The sequence below is a fragment of the Nycticebus coucang genome, chromosome 10 (assembly GCF_027406575.1).
Source record: "Nycticebus coucang isolate mNycCou1 chromosome 10, mNycCou1.pri, whole genome shotgun sequence".
NCBI lineage: Eukaryota > Metazoa > Chordata > Mammalia > Primates > Lorisidae > Nycticebus > Nycticebus coucang.
Window position 1 is genome coordinate 124422607 of NC_069789.1, and position 23500 is coordinate 124446106.

General features: G+C 47.6%; 2 protein-coding genes, 1 long non-coding RNA gene, 1 other non-coding gene and 2 pseudogenes across 10 annotated transcripts in view; 2 read left to right on the top strand and 4 right to left on the bottom strand.

Moving 5' to 3' along the window:
• LOC128596046 (NAD-dependent protein deacetylase sirtuin-2-like) overlaps window positions 1–23500 on the top strand; it is a 38660-nt gene that overhangs the window by 2388 nt on the left and 12772 nt on the right. For 5 of the 7 annotated variants that reach the window (XM_053605395.1, XM_053605394.1, XM_053605398.1 and 2 more), the window contains 6 exons: window positions 7685–7733; window positions 8084–8197; window positions 11939–11980; window positions 12125–12231; window positions 12344–12400; window positions 13181–13249. In XM_053605395.1, coding sequence (XP_053461370.1) covers window positions 7685–7733; window positions 8084–8197; window positions 11939–11980; window positions 12125–12231; window positions 12344–12400; window positions 13181–13249 — 438 coding nt within the window. The remainder of the gene's footprint in view (window positions 1–7684; window positions 7734–8083; window positions 8198–11938; window positions 11981–12124; window positions 12232–12343; window positions 12401–13180; window positions 13250–23500) is intronic. The other 2 variants (XM_053605397.1, XM_053605400.1) reach the window with 2 other exon arrangements.
• On the bottom strand, window positions 1087–6998 carry LOC128596059 (uncharacterized). The gene is made up of 2 exons (XR_008383055.1): window positions 4539–6998; window positions 1087–1611 (listed from the first exon to the last, which is right to left on the bottom strand). It is a non-coding gene; the product is annotated as an uncharacterized LOC128596059 (long non-coding RNA).
• On the bottom strand, window positions 1982–4540 carry LOC128596049 (serine/threonine-protein phosphatase 4 regulatory subunit 2). The gene has a single exon (XM_053605404.1). It carries the CDS (start codon window positions 4319–4321, stop codon window positions 3068–3070), a length of 1254 nt encoding a protein of 417 aa, XP_053461379.1. The 5' UTR covers window positions 4322–4540; the 3' UTR covers window positions 1982–3067.
• On the top strand, window positions 5185–5422 carry LOC128597769 (uncharacterized; annotated as a pseudogene).
• On the bottom strand, window positions 5284–5390 carry LOC128597816 (U6 spliceosomal RNA). The gene has a single exon (XR_008383375.1). It is a non-coding gene; the product is annotated as a U6 spliceosomal RNA (small nuclear RNA).
• LOC128596057 (nucleolin-like) lies at window positions 20099–22287 on the bottom strand (annotated as a pseudogene).

Here is a 23500-nt window from a genome sequence, read left to right on the forward strand (position 1 = left end):
AAGCCCACAGCACTGGCCATGCTGCCTTCCAGATGCTGCAGAGAGAGGTAGACAGAATGCCTCACAGAAGCTTGAAGGCCCCCCCTACTCTAGCTCCCCCTTAAGTCAAGTCACCCCCACATGCTGGGTAGATCCCTTGAGTCCTTCCACAGAGCTGCTATCTACAGCCTGAAAGAATGCCAGCTCACCCACACCCATGAGATGGTGTGTACAGATGTAGGGCAGTGCAGATAAATGTAGGGCAGTGCCGAAGTGGAGATTGAAATATCTCACAATACCATTGATTCTGACTTGGTAGAAATTAAAGAAAAAACCCTCAGAAATGAACAAGAGGGAGAGGTCAAGTGTCTAAGAGCCTCCTGTTAGGCTTCCCTAGCTCCCAAAGCACAACTACTGTCAGAGAAAAAAAAGTTTAACATTAAAAAGGAATCCTGGGCGGCGCCTGTGGCTCAAGGAGTAGGGCGCCGGTCCCATATGCCGGTCCCATATGCCGGAGGTGGCGGGTTCAAACCTAGCCCCGGCCAAAATAAAAAAAAAAAAAGGAATCCTCAGGGCGGCACCTGTGACTTAGTGGGTAGGGCGCCGGCCCCATTTGACAAGGATGGTGGGTTCAAACCCAGCCCCTGCAAACTGCAACAAAAAAATAGCCGGGCACGCGCCTGTAGTCCCAGCTGCTCAGGAGGCTGAGGCAAGAGAATCGCGTAAGCCCAAGAGTTAGAGGTTGCTGTGAGCCATGTGACGCCATGGCACTCTACCCGAGGGTGGTACAGTGAGATTCTGTCTCTACAAAAAAAAAAAAAAAAATAGCCGGGCCTTGTGGCGGGTGCCTGTAGTCCCAGCTACTCCCGAGGCTGAGGAAAGAGAATCCCCTAAGCCCAGGAGTTGGAGGTTGCTGTGAGCTGTGTGACGCCATGGCACTCTACCAAGGGTGATAAAGTGAGATCTGTCTCTACAAAAAAAAAAAAGGGATCCTCAGTCCCAAAGAAGGAGATGTGAAGATGTAAATTGCAGCATTGTCCCTAAGAGGGCAAATCTGGAAACAGTCCAAATGGCTGTCACTAGATGGGTTAAATGAACTATGGTTCGTCCATACAATGCAATACTATGTAGCTGCTTAAAAGGATGAGGCATGTCTGTAGTATATTGTTCTGTGGAAAACACAAGATTTGGTGTCACACTGTATGGTATAACCTTTTTGTAAAAATAATGTAAAATACTGAGTTTTGGCCAGGCACAGTGGCTCACACCTGTAATCCTAGCACTCTGGGAGGCCAAGGCAGGTTATTGCTTAAGCTCAGAAATTCAAAACAAGCCTGAGCAAGACTTAGACCCCATCTCTAAAAAGAAACAGTCAGGCATTGGGGTGAGTGCCTGTAATCCCAGCTACATGAGGCTGAGGAAAGAGAATCACTTGAGCCCAAAAGTTTGAGGTTGCTGTGAGCTATGATGCCATGGCACTCTACCCAGGGCAACAAAGTGAAACTCTGTCTCAAAAAAAAAAAGTTTTTATATGCAGAGGAAAATAATCTAGCTGATTACCATGGATAGTAGATATCTCAGTGGGGGTAGGTTGGGGAAGTTAAAAGGCAAGTGCCCCAAGTTAGTCGTGGTCTAAGGGTAAAAGTTTTTTTTTTTTTTTTTTTTTTTTTTTTTTTCATAACATTAATATTTATTGCTTTATATGAATACTGTATTGAAAGCCCAAGCATTCAGTTTACACACAGAAATTATACAATTATATACCGCTTCACAAAGGCAGCGAACACATTACATTCTACAAAATCTACCTTACAGAAATTTAAAAATTCTAAATATCAAAAGGTACAGCTGAAGAAACAGGTATAAATTTGGCAGCCAGTAATTTTGACAGGGAAGTTGCAGCTTGCATGACTTTAAATATGTGGATTTGAAAATATTGAGTTTAGAGTAACCATTGTGCTTTGTGTTGATCTGAAAAATATAACACTGGCTGTCGAAGAAGCATGTTCAAAAATATTTAATTCACTTCAAAATGTTATACAAATTATGGTGGTTTCTATGCACCCCTAAAGCTTCAGTCATTTAGCTCAGGTACATTACTAAAGTAATATATTAATTCTTCCAGTAGACTGGTGTTTCATACCATTGACATTTGCATACGCTAGAATAATTTAGAAAAAAATGTGTAATATTCACAATGTTCAGAAAAGCAAGCAAAAAGTCAAGGAACCGGCAAGGTTCTTCTGAGATGGTCTCATATCAGCTTCATAAGCATTCATTCTACAAAATAATAAGCTAATGTTTGAACACAATTTCCAAGATAAAGCACGTTTTCTCATAAATAATGAAGTCTTTTTTCTCAGGCACCTCAGAAGTTATACAAAAGAATTTCAGTTTGAACAGATCTCTTGGAATGTGTTTAACCTGGTATTTCAACAGACTTAAGATTTCCAGGGTTTCACTAGGGCCAGATTTTATTTCAATTACTCAGAAGAGAAAGAAAATGTCTTCTGAAAGAGGTGAACTTAATCATTACCAATAGAAAAAGTATCCATTGTATTCATCTCTTATAGAAACAGAAAAATATAACATTTCCCCCCTTAGAATATTATATATATATGTATATATGACGTAAAGTTCCCTTGTACGCAAACAATAAAATCTGGAAACCAGCATGAAACCCTATAATTCACATGTTAAAATGCTGAAACTATGACTGAAATATGAAAATTGCTAGAGCTGTCAGAAAGAGACAAGACAAAAAAGTTTTCTTGCATATGTTTAAACTAAATGTGATAATCCCAAAAAATTTTCAAAATTATAATTATTACTTTCCAGTTTAAAAACTTTAATTCTAAATTAAAAAAAAAAAAATCTATACACAAACCACTGATTTGACCAAACCAAAAAGAAGTCAGCGGTAAGCAGGACCCAGAGGAGCTGATATTCACAGTTCTTACATGTCCAACTCTTTATTTTACACCCTGCTTCTCTTGTAAAACTAAGGTCCACTTTTACAGAAAAGTTTTATACAGTGTTAAAACCAGAACTGTATGTAAAATACTGCATCTAAAATGTTTCTAAATAGTTAGTCTTGTTCCATTGGTTCATCTGTGACTTCTGTAGCTTCATCATCATTTTCGATGGATGATTCTGAAAAAATCTCTCCAGTTTTACTGGAATTGGATCCTATTAATTCTTCTGTTTCATGGCAGTCAGAAGAACTACTACTTACAGGGCCTGTGTTTTCACTACCTTCAGAATGTAGTAAATCTTTCTCAGCTTCAGACAGATCAGATTCCTCCGTTTGATTATTTTCCTCAGAAGTCTCTTCATTCACAGTTAAGGCATCATCAGACTCTTTTTCTTGATTTTTTCTTTCAGGAATCATTTCTCTTGATGTCATAAAAGACTCTTCTTCTTCGTCTTCATCCTCTTCTTCATCGTCTTCTGTACAACGCTGTCTGGTACAACTACTTTCTTTGTCTTTATCCTGAGATGAAGATGATGTTTCTGTTTCTTCTACCGTAACTGAGGAACTTTCCCCGGCAGTTGTTTGACTGGCCATTTCTCTGACTTCACTTTCTTTGTCAAATCTGAGTCTTTTTACCTCATGCCCCTCAGCTTCCACAGCATCTTCATCTGGATGTTTATTTTTTATAGGGCTCAATGAGGAAACTTCTGATTCAGATGTCGAAAAGTCACTGTGATTTTTCTCTTCATTTGGCTGTAAGTTTGACTCTTTGCTGTCTGTGCTCTCAGGTAAACCATTTGTTGTCATGGGGGCTGACAAACAAACCTTTGGTCTGTTAAGTGGCCTGGGTGTTCCAGGCCCATTTATATTAGACCTCTCAGTGTAGCTTGGTGAACTGCCAGGAAACATAACACCATTCATTCGATTTAAACTATTAGAACTGTTTTTCTCTGAAGAAGGATAAACACAGCTAACAACCATCACATTCTTTTCTACTCCTCTGAGGAATTTGTCTGTTCCTGTATAGTTTCTCCTTGGATCTGTCAGCAATTCACATAGTCGCTGAATAGTAAAAGGGATACCATTAAATCCAGTGACAATTTTCAGTATTCTTTCCTTCATTTCATCAAAGGGAATATATTCAACATTAGGGTTGGGAGGACCTCTTGGTTCAGGAGCAGAAGTTCTAAAATCATCCATCACTTTCTCCAGTTTGAAAATAAAATAGCCTTTAAATTGGGACCACTGAATCATTGTTTCTCCAGTCTTGGCTACATGACAAAGAAACTGATCCAGGACAGGACAAACTTCCTTTTTCCCCCTCTTCTCAAAATCTTTCAGCGCCTCCTGCAGCCGCTCGACGTCCATGGCTTCCCGGAGTCCCTCGCAGCCTCCGCCTCCCTCCGCGGGTCTCCCGGGGACCGGAACGCCTCCCCCCACCCCCCCGACGCCCTCCCCCTCCCTCGCACACACTCCGGCACGCAGGCGACCGGGGGGGGGAACGAAGGGAGCCGGGGGAAGCGAGCGAGAGAACGAGACCGAGAGAGCGAGCACCTCCCCGAGCCGCTACCACCAGCCCTCCAACATCAGGGTAAAAGTTTTTACAAAGCTTGTACAGCCTTAAAAAGCAATAAGAATTTTTTTTTTCTGTGACAGATTCTCACTATGTTGCTCTCAGTAGAGTGTCGTAGCTTCACAGCTCACAGCAACCTCAAACTCTTGGATGCAAGCGATTCCCTTGCCTCAGCCTCCCAAGTAGCTGGGACTACAGGCGCCTGCCACAACGCCCGGCTATTTTTCTGTTGCAGTTGTCATTGTTGCTTGGCTGGCCCAGCCTGGGTTTGAACCTGCCAGCCTCAGTGTATGTGGCTGGTGCCATAACCACTTTGCTATGAGCGCCAAGCCTAGCAATAAAAATTTTTTAATATACTTGAAAGGAAGGTTCTTATTCAAGAAAGCTTCGACACAGAGTAGTGAGTAATCAGGGAAGGGAAGGCGTCTGTTCTTAAGGAGGAGAGTGGGTTGATCAGACTGCGTTTTTGTGAAATCCATTGCAGGGCCCAGCCCTGGGCCTGCGTACCTAGTAATGGAGGGTCCTGGGGCTCCCACCAGGAGCTAGACCCTGCTCTCAGTGCTGGGAATTCAGTGGTGAACACACACCACCCTCGTGGAGCTGACATCCTGGAGAACTCCATAGGTATCTGAGGTCAGGTGAGAAGACTGGAGAGGCCAGCTTCGTGCAGTGGCAGTATTGTAACCAGTGAAGTTTATCCGAGGCACAATTATTGCTACTTGAAAACTTTTCCCAATACCCCGCCAAGATGACTTGAAATAGTCGGGAACGCTTCATGAATTTGCGTGTCATCCTTGTGCAGGGGCCATGCTAATCTTCTCTGTATCATTCCAATTTTAATATATGTGCTGCCGAAGCAAGCACAGCATTGACAATTTTTGACAGTCTGTGGAGACTGGAGAGGCCAAAGAGGAGGGCCTCTGAAGTAGAGGTGGTGGCTGTCCCAGACAGGCCATTGCAGAGTCAGTTGGAAGTGCCAGGAAGCGGGGTCACTTGCAAGTAGAAACTGGCCAGAAGCTTAGGGACAGGACCCCAGGGGAAGAGGATAGGCTGGGTCAGGAAGAGCACCAGGAAGGGAGAAGGGGGTCTGTAGAGGGCCCCTAAGGAGGCTGAGTGGACATGCTGCGGGGCAGCAGGGCTGTGGCAGGAGGGAAGGGAATGGTGGTGGGGACAGGAGAAGTCTGGAAGACTGGGGGACAGTGAGACCAAACTGAGATGGGATGACCAGGGAGGGGAAGGAAGTCCGGGGGAGAAGCTGAGGACAGTTTAGCACACAGTGGGAGTCAGGGGCCTGAGGGGTTCATGTGGGGCAAGATGTCCGGAGGCCACAGGAGCCCCACATCTGGGGACAGAGAGGTGGCATCTGCGGTGACTAGGCTAAGGCCATCGGTGTAGAAGAGGCAAGTACCCCAGAGAAGGTGGAAAGAGAAAACAGAGAGGCCCAGGACAGAGTCCCAGAGACCTGCAGTTAGGGAGCTGGATCGGGGAAGGAGTGGAGGGAGGAGATGGAGGTGGCCAGAGAGCTGTGCGTGGCCCTAGGCTGCAAGCAGGGGCTGTGTAGGGCAAGCACGGGGCACCACTGGTGTCCTTTACAGGAGCGACTTCAACATTCATGGACCCTTAGGGATGCTGGGAAGGGGCAGCAGGCCCACCCTTCAGGGAACGGGGGTGCAAGAAGGACATGTGATAAGAGCAACAGCAGGACTTACTGGGCACTTCCCCAGCCCCCGCTGCCGGGCACCAGTCCCAGCGCCTCACATACGCTAAATCAGTGCCTCGGTTCATCCTCACAACAGCTGTGTAAGCTCCATTTCCAAGATGAGCACTGAGACTTAGAAAAGTGACGTCAAGGCTGGCTGCAGTGGCTCATGCCTGTAATCCTTGCACTCTGAGAGGCCCAGGAGGGTGGATTCCTTGAGCTCAGGAGTTTGAGACCAGCCTGAATCAGAACAAGACCCCATTTCTTATAAAAATAGAAAAACTGGGTGGTGCCTGTGGCTCAATGGGTAGGGCATGGGCCCCATATACCAAGGGTAGTGAGTTTGAACCTAGCCCAGCCAAACTGCAACAACAAATAGCCGGCCGCTGTGGCAAACACCTGTAGTCCGAGCTATGCAGGAGGCTTAAAAATCGCCTAAGCCCAAAAATTGGAGGTTGCTGTGAGCTGTGACGCCATGGCACTCTACCAAGGGCAACAAAGTAAGATTCTATCTCAAAAAAAAAAAAAAAAAAAATTTTTTTTTTTTTTTTTTTTTTTAAATAAAAATACACTCGGCACCTGGAGCTCAAGCGGCTAAGTCTCCAGCCACATACCCCAGAGCTGGTGGGTTCAAATCTAGCCTGGGCCTGCTAAACAACAATGACAACTACAATCAAAAAATAGCCGAGCGGGCAGTGCCTGTGGCTCAGTGGGTAGGGCGCCAGCCCCATATAGGGTTGCAGGTTCAAACCCGGCCCCGGACAAACTGCAACAACAACAAAAAATAGCCGGGTACGGGGCGGCGCCTGTGGCTCAGTGAGTAGGGCGTCGGCCCCATATGCCGAGGGTGGCGGGTTCAAACCCAGCCCCGGCCAAACTGCAACAAAAAAATAGCCGGGCGTTGTGGCGGGCGCCTGTAGTCCCCGCTGCTCGGGAGGCTGAGGCAAGAGAATCGCGTAAGCCCAAGAGTTAGAGGTTGCTGTGAGCCGTGTGACGCCACGGCGCTCTACCAAGGGCAGTACAGTGAGACTCTGTCTCTACAAAAAAAAAAAAAAAAAAATAGCCGGGTACTGTGGCGGGCACCTCTAATCCCAGCTGCTTGGGAGGCTGAGGCAAGAGAATCGCCTAAGCCCAAGAGCTGGAGGTTGCTGTGAGCTATGACGCCATGACACTCTACTGAGGGCAACAAAGTGAGACTGTCTCCAAAAAAAAGAAAGAGAAGCCAAGTCCCTCACAGGGGCTCTTGCTCCTCAGGACTAGTGGGGCCAGGTTTCCAACCCAGGCAGCTTGTCCCAGAGCCCTCACACTGGCCCCAGCACTGTCCCTCCACTGCCCCTCACTTCCTCAGGTCACCTCTGGGCCACAGCCTTTTCCAGAAACCTGGTCTCTCCCCCCACCCCCACATCCTCCCTAACCCCACTTCTCTCGGGCCTGGCCACCCCACCCCCACCCCTTCCAGGATTCAGATTCAGACACTGAGGGAGGAGCAGCTGGCGGAGAAGAAGAGAGTGAGTATCTTCTTTGGGGACAGGGAGTGGGGTTCCTGGAGGGCAGATTTAGGGAAGGGATCTGGGTGACACCCCTCAATTCCACCAGAAGTGATATTCAAAGTATGTAGCAAGACTGGGTATGATAGCTCACATCTGTAATCCCAGCCCTTTGGGAGGAAGGTAGGAGGATCACTTGAGGCCAGGAATTGAAGACCAGCCAGAGCAATTCCCAGAACCTGGCTGAGCCCACCATTATGCCTTTAGTTGGTGCAGGGGCTGGAGGACCCCTGGGCTGGGAAGGGGGTACTGGAGAGATCCACAGACCCTGGCTGAATGCCCACCTCACCACTGTCTGTCTTTTTGGTCAGTGGACTTCCTTCGGAATTTCTTCTCCCAGACACTTGGCCTGGGCACCCAGAAGGAGCGTCTCCTGGATGAGCTAACCTTGGAAGGGGTGGCTCGGTACATGCAGAGCGAGCGCTGTAAGTCCCCTTCCTGGGTTGGGTCACTCCGTCACTACCCCCCACTCCCCGCTCAAACTGGTTGAAGCCGTAAAAGGAGTGTGTTAGCTCTGTGACTAAAATCCAGCTTCGAGTGTAATGTCTGGATCCAGGCTTCCGTATTGTCAAAAATCTTAACTCTTGGCCAGGCTCAGTGGCTCACACCAGTAATCCTAGCACTCTGGGAGGCAGAGGCAGGTGGATTGCTTGAGCCCAGGAGTTGGAGGTTGCTGTGAGCTGTGATGCCTTGGCACTCTACCCAGGGTGACAGCTTGAGGCTCTGTCTCAAAAAATAAAAAAAATAGAAAAACTAGCTGCACCTTGTTATAGGTCCCTATGGTCCCAGCTACTCGGGAGGCTGAGGCAAGAAGATGGCTTGAGCACAGGCGTTTGAGGTTGCTATGACCTATGATGATGCCATGGCATTCTACACAGGGCAACAGAGTGAGACTCTGTCTCAAATTAAGAAAGGAAGGGGCGGTGCCTGTGGCTCAGTGAGTAGGGCGCCGGCCCCATATACCCAGGGTGGCAGGTTCAAACCCAGCCCCAGCCAAACTGCAACAAAAAAATAGCCAGGTGTTGTGGCGGGCGCCTGTAGTCCCACTTAATTGGGACGCTGAGGCAAGAGAATCGCCTAAGCCCAGGAGTTGGAGTTGCTTTGACCTGTGTGACGCCACGGCACTCTACGAAGGACAATAAAGTGAGACTCTGTCTCTATCAAAAAATAAAAAAATAAAAATTAGAAGGGAGGGAAGGAAGAGAGGATGGAAAAAATAAAAAGAACATAAAAAAACATTTTAACTCTCTTTTGGGGGCCATTCTTCTAGTTTGGAGTGAAGGTAACTCCTGGCAGCTCCAAATTTAAGTTCCATCTGGCCTAGTAGCTGCCACTGAAAAGTAGCACCTCCCCTTCGCTCCCCAGTGCTTTTAATTTACTTAATAGAGAACTTAATATATATTTACATAAATATTTTTATAACCTATTCAATTACAAATTTATATCATTTAATTTTTAATGTAACTGTGTTTAACACTCAGCTTCATAAATTCCTAAAATCACAACTATCAGCACCAGTGAGCAGGCACGAGCTGGCTGTGGTGCACCATTGTCAGGATGGCTGAGCCAACCCTCCCCCCTACCCCCAACTCTGCACACCAGTGGGAATGGAGATCTGCTCCAGTTGGCCCAGACTGAGTCACATGCCTGCCCCTCGACCAGGCACTCAGTCTCTGATTGGCCAGACCTAGGTCACATCTTCACTTCTGCTCCGATTGACCAGGGCTATGTCATCAAGAAGAGTAGTGTCTGACTCACTGGGGTTATGGGGGCCCAGCATAAATATGGATGCTTAGAGCAGAGCTCAGAACCTAGCAAGGTTCTGTGCAGCGTTCACTGTGGTTACTACAGGAAGCTCCTTCAGGTGCGGCATGTAGATGTCTATTTACTGGGTCACCAGGAAATTTATATTTCTTTTTTTTTTTTTTTTTGTAGAGACAGAGTCTCACTGTACCGCCCTCGGGTAGAGTGCCATGGTGTCACACGGCTCACAGCAACCTCTAACTCTTGGGCTTACGCGATTCTCTTGCCTCAGCCTCCCGAGCAGCGGGGACTACAGGCGCCCGCCACAACGCCCGGCTATTTTTTTGTTGCAGTTTGGCTGGGGCTGGGTTTGAACCCGCCACCCTTGGCATATGGGGCCGGCGCCCTACTCACTGAGCCACAGGCGCCTCCCAGGAAATTTATATTTCTTGCCATGAGTTGAGGTCACCAAAGTCTAAGAAACTAGGTCCCTGGCAGTGCTCAATCAGGACAATCAACCCTTTGAGGGTCCTGAACAGCCTTTTGTTGAGGACATCTTCTCCAGTTTCCCTGTCCCCACCGGCTGTGGTATCCCTCCCCAGGCGGCCAGGGGCAGGCGAGGCAGCTGTCTGCAGCCTCCTTTGCCTTAGGTGGGCCCCAAAGAGAATGCAGGCAATGGCTACAAGCATTTGTTCATTCTGTCCTCTATCTGGGTTCTGGGGTAATTGTCTCCTAAAGGTGCCCCTGAGGGGATAATGATAAATAATAACAATTAATGGCCGTCACTGATTGCCAGGCACATGGCTAAGCACTTTATAGTTGTCTTTTTATTTGATCTTGACATTGTGCCTGTGAGGTCATTATGGGAGTGATCTGGACAGAGGAGGAAACGCAGGCGTGGAAGATTGTGACCTGGTGCAGAGTCAAACAGCTGCCAAGTGACAGTTGGGCTTGGACCCCAGGGCCCCTGAATCCAAAGCACACTCTCCCCCCGACTTGTTCCCCACTTAATCCAACCAGACCTGGCCTGATGGCATCCGAGGGACAAAACTGAGGGCTTTTGTTCCCCCTTGCTGACCTCCCTTGGACAGACACCTCAAAGGTGCAGGAGAGCCAAGATTTGAAACCCTAATCTCCTCTACTCTCCCTGGGTATGGGCCAAGAGTGGCAAATCTTTGGTCTTCACCTGAAAATCATCAGGCTTCAGGTGGCCGATGTGTGTTTGATGATGGAGGAAAGTTGTTTTTTTTTTTTAGACACAGAGTCTCACTTTTTCACCCTCGGTAGAGTGCTATGGCATCACAGCTCACAGCAGCCTCCAACTCCTGGGCTTAGGTGATTCTCTTGCCTCAGCCTCCTGAGCAACTGGGACTACAGGCGCCCGCCACAACGCCCAGCTATTTTTTGTTGCAGTTTGGCCGGGACCAGTTTCGAACCCGCCACCCTCAGTATATGGGGCCAGTGCCCTACCTACTGAGCCACAGGTGCCACCCTGAAGGAAAGTATTATAGTGGAAGAATATGTGTAATGTGCTAGAGCTGGGTGGCCATCCAAGATTGTATGCATGGGGCAGCGCCTGTGGCTCAGTGAGTAGGGCGCTGGCCCCATAGACCGAGGGTGGCAGGTTCAAACCCAGCCCCAGCCAAACTGCAACAAAAAAATAGCCGGGGCGGCGCCTGTGGCTCAGTGAGTAGGGCGCCAGCCCCATATGCCGAGGGTGGCAGGTTCAAACCCAGCCCCTGCCAAACTGCAACAACAACAACAACAAAAAAAAAAAAAATAGCCGGGCATTGTGGCGGGCGCCTGTAGTCCCAGTTGCTCAGGAGGCTGAGGCAAGAGAATCATGTAAGCCCAAGAGCTGGAGGTTGCTGTGAGCCTCGTGTCGCCATGGCACTCTACTGAGGGCAGTAAAGTGAGACTCTGTCTCTACAAAAAAAAAAAGACTGTATGTATGTTCTCTTGGGGAATGCTCCTTCTTGCCTCCCACCCCCAGCTTCTCACTAAGGGGCTTTGTCTTAGTCTAGTACAGCTGTTCTCAACCTGTGGGTTGCGGTCCACAGGAGCTGTATTAAAGGGCCACAGCATTAGGAAGGTTGAGGACCACTGGTCTAGTAGGAGGAGAAACTCCTCTTCAAGTGGGCTTTCTCCAGTCTTTCTAAGTTGGTGTAACTTTGGTGAATTCATTGTCCCCTGGCTGGCTCTTCCACCGGTTGACTATATGACCTCTTCTCGGTTTCCTCATCTATAAAAGTGGGGATGTTAACATTATCCCCTGGTTGGGATAACGACTGGGAGGACCATGATGCTTCTGAAAGTCTTGCCTCAGGGCCTTACACGGAGTAAAGTCAGGAGGTGAGATAGATGAAGCTATTTTAGGAGCTGAGGAGATCATGTCAAATGACACATAAATTCCTCCCTTCCAGGTCGCAGAGTCATCTGTCTAGTGGGAGCTGGAATCTCCACATGTAAGTATCCCCCTCCCTTAGGAATGGGGGACCCCTCCCTGGGGCCCAGGAGGAATCCTTTCTGGGCCCTGGCCTGAGAGGGTCGAAGGGATGAGGATGGGGCCAGCATCACCGATCCACTGACCCCTTTCCCTCCTTCTCCAGCGGCAGGCCTCCCTGACGTACGCTCTCCATCCACGGGCCTATACGCCAACCTGGAGAAGTACCATCTTCCCTACCCAGAAGCCATCTTTGAGATTGGCTACTTCAAGGTATGTGCTCTCCCAGGAAGGAGCACCTGTGATAAGGGGCAGGAATTGGGGTCATGGTCTCCAACCTTTGTCTCACCTGGGACTTCTGGCCCTCTGGCTCTCTCTCCAACAGAAACATCCGGAACCCTTCTTTGCTCTTGCCAGGCAATTCTATCCTGGGCTGTTCAAGGTGAGATATTTTTTGCAGTGGGGGAACAGGAAAGACTGGGAGACAGCAGGCATGGGAAGCCCCTCCCCACCAACCAGGGCCCTTTAGATATTAAGTACATGGGTGCTGGGCCTAGAATGCCGAGGTTCAACTCCTGGTCCTTTATTTCCTCATCTTGTGACCTTGACCCTCAGTTTTACAGTCTGTAGAAAAATTAAGCTGATAATGATGGTGGGGTGGCTTCAACACATTAATAATGCACGTGACAGCCCAGACTCTGACTCCAGGAGTCAGCCTGCCCAAGTGTGAACTCTAGGCCTTTATTTTTTTTCCAAGGCAGAGTCTCAGTTTGTCACCCTCAGTAGAGTGCTGTGACGTCATAGCTCACAGCAACTTCGAACTCTTGGGCTCAAGTGATTCTCTTGCCTCAGCCTCCCAAGTAGCTGGAACTACAGGTGCCCAAACACAATGCCCAGCTATTTTTTTAGAGACAGGGTCGTGCTCTTGCTCCGGCTGGTCTCAAACCTATGAGTTCAGGCAATCCACCCGCCTCCCAGAGTGTTAGGATTACAGGCGTGAGTCATGACGTCTGGCCTAACTGTATGCCTTTGATGACAGTCCACGGCCCCAGGCCTCAGTTTTCTCATCTGTGAAATGGTGTAATGATGCGCTGTCACGGGGCTGTTGTGATGATTCCATGAAGTGAAACAGGCATGGTGCCTAGAACAGCTCCTGGCACGGAGCAATTGGGGGCAAATGTTCTCTACTATTACCATCATTGTTAGCTTTCCTCCCCTGCAGCCGACCGTCTGTCACTACTTCATCCGCCTGTTGAAGGAGAAAGGAATGCTCCTGCGTTGCTACACGCAGGTAGGCAGGTTGTGGGCATCCTGCGTGAAGGGACAGGTACCCTCAGGGGAGGGGCTCAGCTGTGAGTGGTGACTTAAGTGGACGCAGGCCAGGGCTTAGCCCACTGCCTCCTTGCTGGGGAAGTCCCTTCCTCTCCACCTGAGTTTCCCCTTCTATGAACAGAGACTAGAACAGCTCTGCCCTCTCCGGTCTGTGGTGAGGTGGCAATGAACATCTACCTGTTGGAAAATTGTCATAGTATACTGATTTTGTTAGCTCAAGTCACTTTAGTGTCATCTGTTGAGAAAACCCTCATAACAAATAAAATTCGAGTTCGGCCCCTCTCAGGGCCATGGTGTGTATGCTGCAAAAGGACCCATCTGAGGGGACACCATTTGTACCATAGAGAACCCAGATTTCTTTTCTTTTTTTCAGACAGAGTTGCACTTTTTTTTTTTTTTTTTTTTGGCCAGGGCTGGGTTTGAACCTGCCACCTCCAGCATATGGGACCGGCGCCCTACTCCTTGAGCCACCGGCGCCGCCCTAGAGTTGCACTTTTGTCATTCTTGGTAGAGTGCCATGGTGTCATAGCTCACAGCAACTTCAAACTCTTGGGCTAAAGCAATCCCTTCTAAATGCATGGCCCGTTTTTCTGTTTTTATTTATTTATTACTCGTCTATTTTTGAGACAGAATCTCACTTTGTCGCCCTTAGTAGAGTGCTGTGGTGTCATGGCTCAGAGCAACCTAACTGTTGGGCTTAAGTGATTCTCTTGCTTCAGCCTCCTGAGTAGCTGGGAGTACAGGTGCCCACTACAAATGCCCAGTATTTTTTAGAGATGGGGGTCTCACTGTTGTTCAAACTGGTGTCAAATTTGTGAGCTCCAGCACTTGGCCTACCTCAGCCTCCCAGAATGCTAGGATTACAGGCATGAGCCACCTTGCCTGGCCCAGTTTTTAGTCTTTTTTTTTTTGTTTTCTTGAGACAGAGTCTTACTCTGTCACCCTGGGTAGAATGCTGTAGTGTCATAGTTCACAGCAACCTCAAACTCCTGGGCACAAGTGATCTTCTTGCCTCAGCCTCCAGAGTAGCTGGGACTACGGTCATCCCCCACCATACCCACTAGAATAGTTTTTCTATTTTTAGTAGAGACAGGGTCTTGTTCTTGCTCAGGCTGGTCACGAACTTGGATTTTATATTTGTTCTGAGTCTTTTCTCAACAGATGACACCAAAGTGACTTGATCTAACAAAATCGGTATACTATGACAATTTTCCAACAGGTAGATGTTGTGTGTTAAAGAAGGGGACCCTTTTTATAATTGGCACAATTATTATTATTATTGTTTTGAGACAGCGTCTCACTATGTTGCTCTTGGTAGAGTGCTGTGCTGTCATAGCTCACAGCAACCTCAAACCCTTGGGCTTAAGCAATCCTCTTGCCTCATCCTCCCAAGTAGCTGGGACTACAGGTGCCAACCATAATGTCCAGCTATTTTTTTGTTGCAATTGTCATTGTTGTTTAGCAGGCCCAGGGCCAGGTTCAAACCTGCCAGCCCGGGTGTATGTGGCTGGCTCCCTACCCACTGATCTACAGGTGCCGAGCCATAATTGACACGAATATAGACATGACATTACATGCACCATGGGGCCACGGCTCAGACGTGTTTGGTGCTTAGCCCAGGGCCCCTTCCTAGGGGCAAACGCTGGCTTCTAGAGTAATCAGCATGATTTTCAGGTTCTCACAACCCTACCAGTAAATAACATTTGTGTCTCTGCCTGTTTTACGAGTATGTACTGAAACCAAATGATTGGACTACAGCAGGACTGCACATGTCGTAGATAATACCTCAGAACCCAAAGTGATAAAATAAAGGGATAACTGTTGAAGATAATAGGTGTTCTTGTATTTTCTTCCTGCACCCAGCAGTTTGGCACTTGCAGCTTCAGGAACTGCCACCAGGGGGAGGACAAGGGCTTTTTAGATCAGATTTCACAGGTAGGGACAGGTGTTCCTGCCTGGGTGGTGGAGGCAGAGGAGGGGACAGCCTCCTTCATTCTCAAAGGGACCCACGGGTGGCGCCTGCAGCAAAGGGGTAGGGTGCTGGCCCCATATGCCGGAGGTGGCGGGTTCAAACCCAGCCCTGGCCAAAATTAAAAAAAAAAAAAAATCTAAGGGTCCCAGGCTCAGAATAAACCTGCTCTCTGCCCAGAAAGTCAGTTGTATTCATAGGTGTCCTGGCATGAAAGAAAACAGCTCCCTTAAAGCCAGGGGCTTTCTGTGTGTGATTTCACAACAAGGCGCCTTGTAGTCCCAGCTACTCTGGAGGCTGAGGTAAGAGGATTGCTCAAGCCCAAGAGTTTGAGGTTGCAGAGATTTCTGTGAGCTATGTGCCCATGGCAACTTACCCAGGGTGAAAGAGTAAGACTCTGTCTCAAAAAAAAAAAAGTGTGTTCTACGCTAAGGGGCAGGGTGAGTGCATAGGTGCTGAGGTAAGACTGTGTTTGTTCAAAGAATCCCAAGAAGCTGGATGTGAGGGAGTGATGAGGAGAGTTAGAGGAGATGAGGTCAGGGAGGTGACAATGGTAGATCAAAGAGCCTTGTGGGTCACAGGGAGGAATTCGAGCTTGACCCTGGGTCAGGAGGAGCCACAGGAGGGTTATGAACAGGGAGGGACATGACCTGACTTGGGTGCTCACAGGCTCCTCTGGCTGCATGTGAGAGACAGACTATGTGGTCTGTGGGGAATTGGGCTCACAGTTGCTGTGAGCTATGACACCATGGCACTCTACCAAAGGCAACAAAGGGAGACTCTATTTTTAAAGAAAAAAAGTAAAGAAAAGAAAAACTAGCCAGGCATTGCCGGGGCCCCTGTAGTCCCAGCTGCTGGGGAGGCTGAAGCAAAAGGATCACTTGAGCCCAGAGTTTGAGGTTGCTGTGAGCTATGATACCATGGCACTCTACCCAGGGTGACAGAGTAAAACTCTGTTGTAAAAAATAATGAAATAAAATAAAAAATAAACTCACTAGGGCGGCACCTGTGGCTCAGTGGGCAGGGCGCTGACCCCATATACCGAGGGTGGAAGGTTTGAACCCGGCCCCAGCCAGACTGCAACAAAAAAAATTGCCATGTGTTGTAGCAGGCACCTGTAGTCCCAGCTATGCAAGGGGCTGAGGCAAGAGAATTGTCTAAGCCCAAGAGCTGGAGGTTGCTGTGAGCTGTGATGCCAGAGCTCTCTACCACGGGTGACAAAGTGAGACTCTGTCTCTAAAAAAAGAAAAACAAAATACTCACTAGACAACCTGAGGCCTACGAGGATGTGCTCTGTTAGGGGTATTCAGCGTGTTCGCCGGCAGCTCCATAGGAAAAAACCCCACCCTGACCCACCACAGAACATCAACAGCCATTTTCACATGAAGGTAGCGTCAGTACATTCTGGGGTGAATGTGAAATACACAAAGGTCTTTCTACTACTTGCAATATTCAATGTGTGGATTTAACTACTTATACATATTGAAAAAGGCATATTACATAAAATACAGAGTGTCCATAAAGTTCGTGTGCAATTTAAATTAGTTTCACATTGTACATTGCACACTCTATGAAGGTAGGAAAAATCTGGCTAGTCTCACATTTCAGGAAACTATTTTATTCAAACATGTCACCCTCTTAGTCAACCTCAGCCACTTTTTGAGTCACTGACCCAGTTTTCTGGGACACGTTGTCTTCATGTGTTTCGAAATTGTGACAACATAGCACTTTTGAAGCTGCGTCTGGCACTATTATTATCTCAAGGCACTATGATCCATTTGGACAGTTGTCTTGTTCATTCAAGTCACTGTGATCTGCACAGCAAAATGGCTTATAGTTCTTCCGAATTGTATTTGTGGCATTTGCAATGTATGGGAGGTCCCAAGCATGGCTTTATTTGCTTAGCCTCTTGTCTGGAAGACCCTGCCACCTCCATACCCACATTTAAAACCTGAGTCTAATTCTTCTGTAAGCACTTTACTTCATTTTCAGATTTTTTTTTCTTTTTTTAGAGACAGAGTCTCACTCTGTGGCCCTGGGTAGAGTGCTAAGGTATCATCATAGCTTACAGCAACCTCAAACTCTTGGGCTCAAATGATTCTCTTGCCTCAGCCTCTCAAGTACATGGGACTACAGGTATCTGCCACCAAGCCCAGCTAGTTTTTTCTATTTTTAGTAGAGATGGAGTCTCACTCTTGCTCAGGCTGGTCTTGAAGTCCTGAGTTCAAGCGATTCACCTGCCTCAGCCTCCAGAGTAGTAGGATTATAGGCATCGGCCGCTGCACATTATTTATTTATTTATCTATCTATCTATCTGTCTCCCCTACTAGGATATTGGGAGGCATTTTCAGACTGAAATACAATTGTCAGAGCTGCAGACAGTGCCCCGGTCTCCACCTCCAACCACATCACTAACCTCAGTCTAAAGTTGGTTCAGTGGAACCAACTGGAGAAAGGAGAGCATTGTTTGAGGGGAATATGCTTATTTTTAATACAGAAAAGAGAGCCTGGGCTGTGGCTCACACCTGTAATCCTGGCAAAATGGGAGGCTGAGGCAGGTGGATTGCCTGAGCTCAAGAGTTGGAGGCCAGCCTGAGCAAGAGTGAGACCCCATCTCTACTAAAAAATTGGAAAAGTAGTTAGGCATTGTGGTGGGCACCTATAGTCCCAGCTACTTGGGAGGCTGAGGCAAGAGGACTGCTTAAGCCCAAGAGTTTGAGGTTGCTATGAGCTATGATGTCACACTACCCAGAGATGAGAGAGTTAGACTCTGTCTCAAAAACAAAAGGCTCGGCTCCTGAAGCTCAGTGAGTAGGACGCCAGCCACATACACCTAGGCTGGAGGGTTTGAGCCCAGCCCAGGCCTGCTAAACAACAATGACAATTCCAACAAAAAATAGGTGGGTGTTGTGTCAGGCGCTTGTAGACCCAGCTACTTGGGAGGCAAGAGAATCACTTAAGCCCAAGAGTTTGAAGTTGCTGTTAGCTGTGACGCCACAGCACTCACCCAGGACGACATAGTGAGAATCTGTCTCAAAAAAACAAACAACAACAAAAAAAAACACATAGCTCGGCACCTGTGGCTCAAGCGGCTAAAGCGCTTGAGCCACATACACCTGAGCTGGCGGGTTCGAATCCAGCCCCGGTGCCAAACAACAATGACGGCTGCAACCAAAAAATAGCCAGGCGTTGTGGCAGGTGCCTATGGTCCTAGCTACTTGGGAGGTGGGGGCAGGAGAATCACTTGAGCCCAGGAGTTGGAGGTTGCTGTGAGCTGTGATGCCATAGCACTCTACCCAGTGCGACAACTTGAGGCTCTGTCTCAAAACAAAACACATAAGAAGGAAGGGGTACCCCAGCTACTTAGATAGCTGAGATAGGAGGATCGCTTGAGCCCAGGAGTTTGAGGTTGCAGTGAGCTATTTTGAGGCCACTGCTCACCAGCCTGGGTGATAGAGCAAGAACTTGTCTCAAAAAAACAAAGTCACGTAAGACTATCTCACTCGGAAGGTAGATGACGCAAGCAGCTAAGTGCTATTCCTGCCATGGGCTCTGGCTGTGGAAATGTGGGCAGAGCCCCAGCCCTGGCTCGGGGCCTGAGCTGTATGCTTTGATGTAGGGCCCCCACGATCACCCAGAGGAAGTGACATAGGCAGCACCTGTAGCTCAGTGGGTGGGGCGCCAGCGGTGGCAGGTTCAAACCCAACCCCAGCCAAACAGCAACAAAAAAATAGCCGGGTGATGTGGTGGGTGCCTGTAGTCTCAGCTACTCGGGAGGCTGAGGCAAGAGAATCGCCTAAGCCCAGAAGTTGTAGGTTGCTGTGAGGTGTGATGTCACAGCACTCTACCAAGGATGATAAAGTGAGACTCTGTCTCAAAAGAAGAAAAAAAAAAAAGCCAGAGGAAGTGACATCTTCCTCTGTTTGCAAAGATGCCCTGTGCAACATGGGCATGTGATGACAGACACGTGCCACCACACCTGCATAATTTTTTAATTTATTTTTTTAGAGGTAGGGACTTTTTTCTTTCTTTTTTTTTTTTGTAGGAAAAAATGGTTTTGTACATAGGATGGGGAACAGTATAAATTCAAACTTTACAGATAAGGGTTAGCTCTATCACTCATCTCTTTTAAAAAGTTTATATGGGGGTGGCACCTGTGGCTCGGTGAGTAGGGTGCTGGCCCCATATACCGAGGGTGGTGGGTTCAAACCCAGCCCCGGCCAAATTGCAACCAAAAAATAACCAGGCGTTGTGGCGGGCGCCTGTAGTCCCAGCTGCTTGGGAGGCTGAGGCGGGAGAATCGCTTAAGCCCAGGAGTTGGAGGTTGCTGTGAGCTGTGTGAGGCCACGGCACTCTACCAAGGGCCATAAAGTGAGACTCTGTCTCTACAAAAAAATAAATAAATAAATAAAAATTAAAAGTTTATATGAATATCCAGTCAAAACCAACAGGGTAGCACCCTTGAAATGTTATCTATACGGATTTCCAAGTAGACCACAGGATTGTATACTATCTTGGAATGTCCTCAGAAGGCTCTGTCATTGATCAGGTAACAGTAAAAACCTCAGAGTCCTTTCTTTTTTTTTTTTTTGTAGAGACAGAGTCTCACTTTATGGCCCTCGGTAGAGTGCCGTGGCTTCACACAGCTCGCAGTAACCTCCAACTCCTGGGCTTAAGCGATTCTCTTGCCTCAGCCTCCCGAGTAGCTGGGACTACAGGCGCCTGCCACAGCGCCCGGCTATTTTTTGGTTGCAGTTCAGCCAGGGCTGGGTTTGAACCCGCCACCCTCAGTATATGGGGCTGGCACCCTACCAACTGAGCCACAGGCGCCTCCCCCAGAGTCCTTTCTTTCAAACAGATAAGGGAAAGACACAGGGACAAAGAAGCTATTCAAACTTCGTCTTCTTTCCTTGTGGTCTCCTCCTCCTCTTCCACCTCAGAAGCCTCCTCGGCCTTCAAAGCCTCCTCAGCCTCCTCGGCCTCCACCTTGGCCTCCTCTGCGTCCACCATGACCCCCAAAGCCACCTTCACCCTTAGGCTTGGCCCAGTCCAAGGTAACTTTGTTTCCATCAATTTCACCGTCTTCCATGGCCTCCTTTGCAGCTTTGGCATCTTCCTCACTGTTAAAGTCTACAAAACCAAACACTTTGGAGACCCAGTTTCCCTGCCAGTGACTATCCGTGCACGAACAGAGCCGTCAAACGACTCCTTCAGTGTCTCCTCAATGGTATCCTCAGACAGACCTTTGACAAACAGAGTTTTGGACGGCTGGCTTCTGGCATTAGGTGATCCTCTGGGTGCTTATAACTCCAGCCTGATTGCTCTGCCCTCAATTTCCCTTTTATTACAGGAATTTAAAGCTTCTTTAGCATCTTCAAATGAAGCAAATTCTATAAATGCATACCCTTTAGATTTGCCATTTTGGTTCTGGAGCACTTTGATAAAAGTTGCCTTCTCAAACACTTCCTGAAGAGTTTCTTCTGTTGCACTGTAGGACAGGTTGCTTAAAACCAGAGTTTTTGATTCACTGCTCCAAGTGCTATTCTTTCCACCCCTATAGTCTTGACTTTGACCTTTCTCCCCAGTGTAGTACAGGGAAATGGATCGCCCGTCAATCTCTGTTTCCTGCTTTTCTTCAAATGTTTTCTCTGCATCAGCTTCTGTCTTAAATTCAATATAAGCAATCCCTTTACTCTTCCCATCTTTGCTGACTATTCTGATCTCCATAGCATCTTCCAACACTTCTTTTAATTCATCCTGAGTGATTCTGTAAGGAAGGTTTTTGGCCAACAGTGTTCTGGCATCCCGATCTTTCTTACTGTCTTTCCCTTTTGGTTTCTCTAGTTTAATTTCATTGCCAAAGACTTTCAAACCAGTGAGCTCCAAGGCTTTTTCCAGGTCTTCAGCAGATTCAAAATCCACATAGCTAAATGTTCTAGTCATACCAACTCTGACATCCACAACAGCAAGATCGTTTTTAGCAAAAACATCACCAATACCAGTTTTTAATTCGGGAGCAGATTTGTTGGAATTCAGGTTTCCAATAAACAGATTGAAAGATGTAGTCGGTTCTGTTCCTTCCACTTTCTGTTTCTTGGCTTCCTCAGAAGGCTCTGTCATTGATCAGGTAACAGAGTAAAAACCCCAGAGTCCTTTCTTTCAAACAGATAAGGGAAAGACACAGGGACAAAGAAGCTATTCAAACTTCGTCTCCTTTCATCATTTCCTTCTTTGGTTTTCCAGGTGCTTCTTTGACAGGCTCTTCCTCCTCCTCCTCTTCATCCTCTTCCTCATCTTCTTCATCTTCCTCCTCAGCCACACTCTTAGCTTTCACAGGAACGACTTGCAGAAGCTTTCTTTCCTTTGGCTGCTGTGGTCTCCATAGCTGCTTCTTCAGAGTCATCCTCCTCCTCCTCTTTATCTTCATCGCCCTCATCATCTTCATCCTCTGAGGCAGGCTGCTGCTTTCATCACTGCCGGTTCAAATTCATCCTCCTCCTCCTCACTGTCATCGTCCTCCTCCTCATCACTGTCTTCCTTCTTGGCATTCTTGCGTTCTTTGCCCCCTTGGCTGGAGTGGCTGCTTCCTTCTTACCAGGGGTTGCTACCAACGCTTTGCCGGCTGTGCGTCCCTTTTTGCCGGGCGTTGCTACTGCTTTGGCTGGAGTAACCATCTTCTTGGCCTGTGAGGCTGCTGCCTTTTTGCCTGGGGTGACAGCTGCTTTCTTGGCAGGTGTGGCAACTGGAACCTTTTTAGTTGGAGAAACCACCACTTTCTTTGCTGGGGTGGCAGTAGCCTCCTTGCCTTTCTTCTGAGGGACGGTAACCTCTTCCTCACTGCTGTCATCATCCTCATCTTCTGACATTCCTCATCTTCACTGTCTTCTACCTCCTTTGAGGAAGGAGCCATTTTCTTGGGGTCACCTTGATTTTTACCTTCCTTTGCAAGCTTCACCATCATGGTGGCTTACAATGGTGGAGCGTGTATCGAGCAAGTGGCGCAGACAAATCTAGAGGAAACGGGCTATGTCGGCGGCGGCAGAGGGTACAGAAGCTGTCGGAGCATGTACACCGCACTGCCAGCTACAGCTCGAGACCTTTTCTTTTATTTATTTATTTATTTTATTTTTTTTTGTAGAGACAGAGTCTCACCTTATCACCCTCGGTAGAGTGCCGTGGCCTCACACAGCTCACAGCAACCTCCAAATCCTTGGCCTTAGGCGATTCTCTTGACTCAGCCTCCCAAGTAGCTGGGACTACAGGCGCCCGCCACAACGCCGGGCTATTTTTTTTTGTTGCAGTTTGGCCAGGGCTGGGTTTGAACCCGCCACCCTTGGCATATGGGGCCGGTGTCCTACCCGCTGAGCCACAGGCGCCGCCCTGATCTTTTCTTTTCTTAAGACAGAGTCTCACTCTGTCACCCTGGATAGAGTGCAGTGGTGTCATAGTTTACAGCAACCTCAAACTCTTGAGCTCAAGAAATCCTCTTTATTTATTTTTATTTTATTTTTTTTTATTTTTGAGAGTCTCTCTTTTTTGACCTCGGTAGAGTGCCATGGCATCATAGCTCATAGCAACCCCCACCTCTTAGACTCCAACAATTCTCTTGCCTCAGCCTCCCAAGTCACTGGGACTACAGGCGGACTACAGGTGTCCGCCACAATACCCAGCAATTTTTTTTAAGGGGGCAGTGCTTTTTATTTCCCAGGACAGAACAAAAATTTTATGAAAATAACCCCAGAAATAGGTTTTCTGTAGAAGCTTTTCCTTTTAAACACTGTCTTTGGTTAGAAGCCAAAAACTATTACAGAAATATAAGAAATATATTTTTTAACCCCAAATTTGTTGCACATTTTAGCCAAATGTGCCACATTACTTGGTAAGTACCCGAATATTTGATTAAAAAAAGAAAGCTAGCCTAAAGAGTGCATATAGTCAAAAAATTATTAAAAACATCAGACTATTAGTAGTAGCCTTCAAAGTAATTCTGATATTCATAATTAATACCATTTAACTTCAGTACATGTTATTGAAGCTTTATAGTATGTCCACATTTTTATTTATTTATTTATTTATTTATTTTTTGGTAGAGACAGAGTCTCAATTTACCACTCGGTTGAGTGCCATGACATCACATGGCTCACAGCAACCTCCAGCTCTTGGGCTTCCGCGATTCTCTCGCCTCAGCCTCCCCAGCAGCTGGGACTACAGGCACCCACCACAACGCCCTGGCTATTTTTT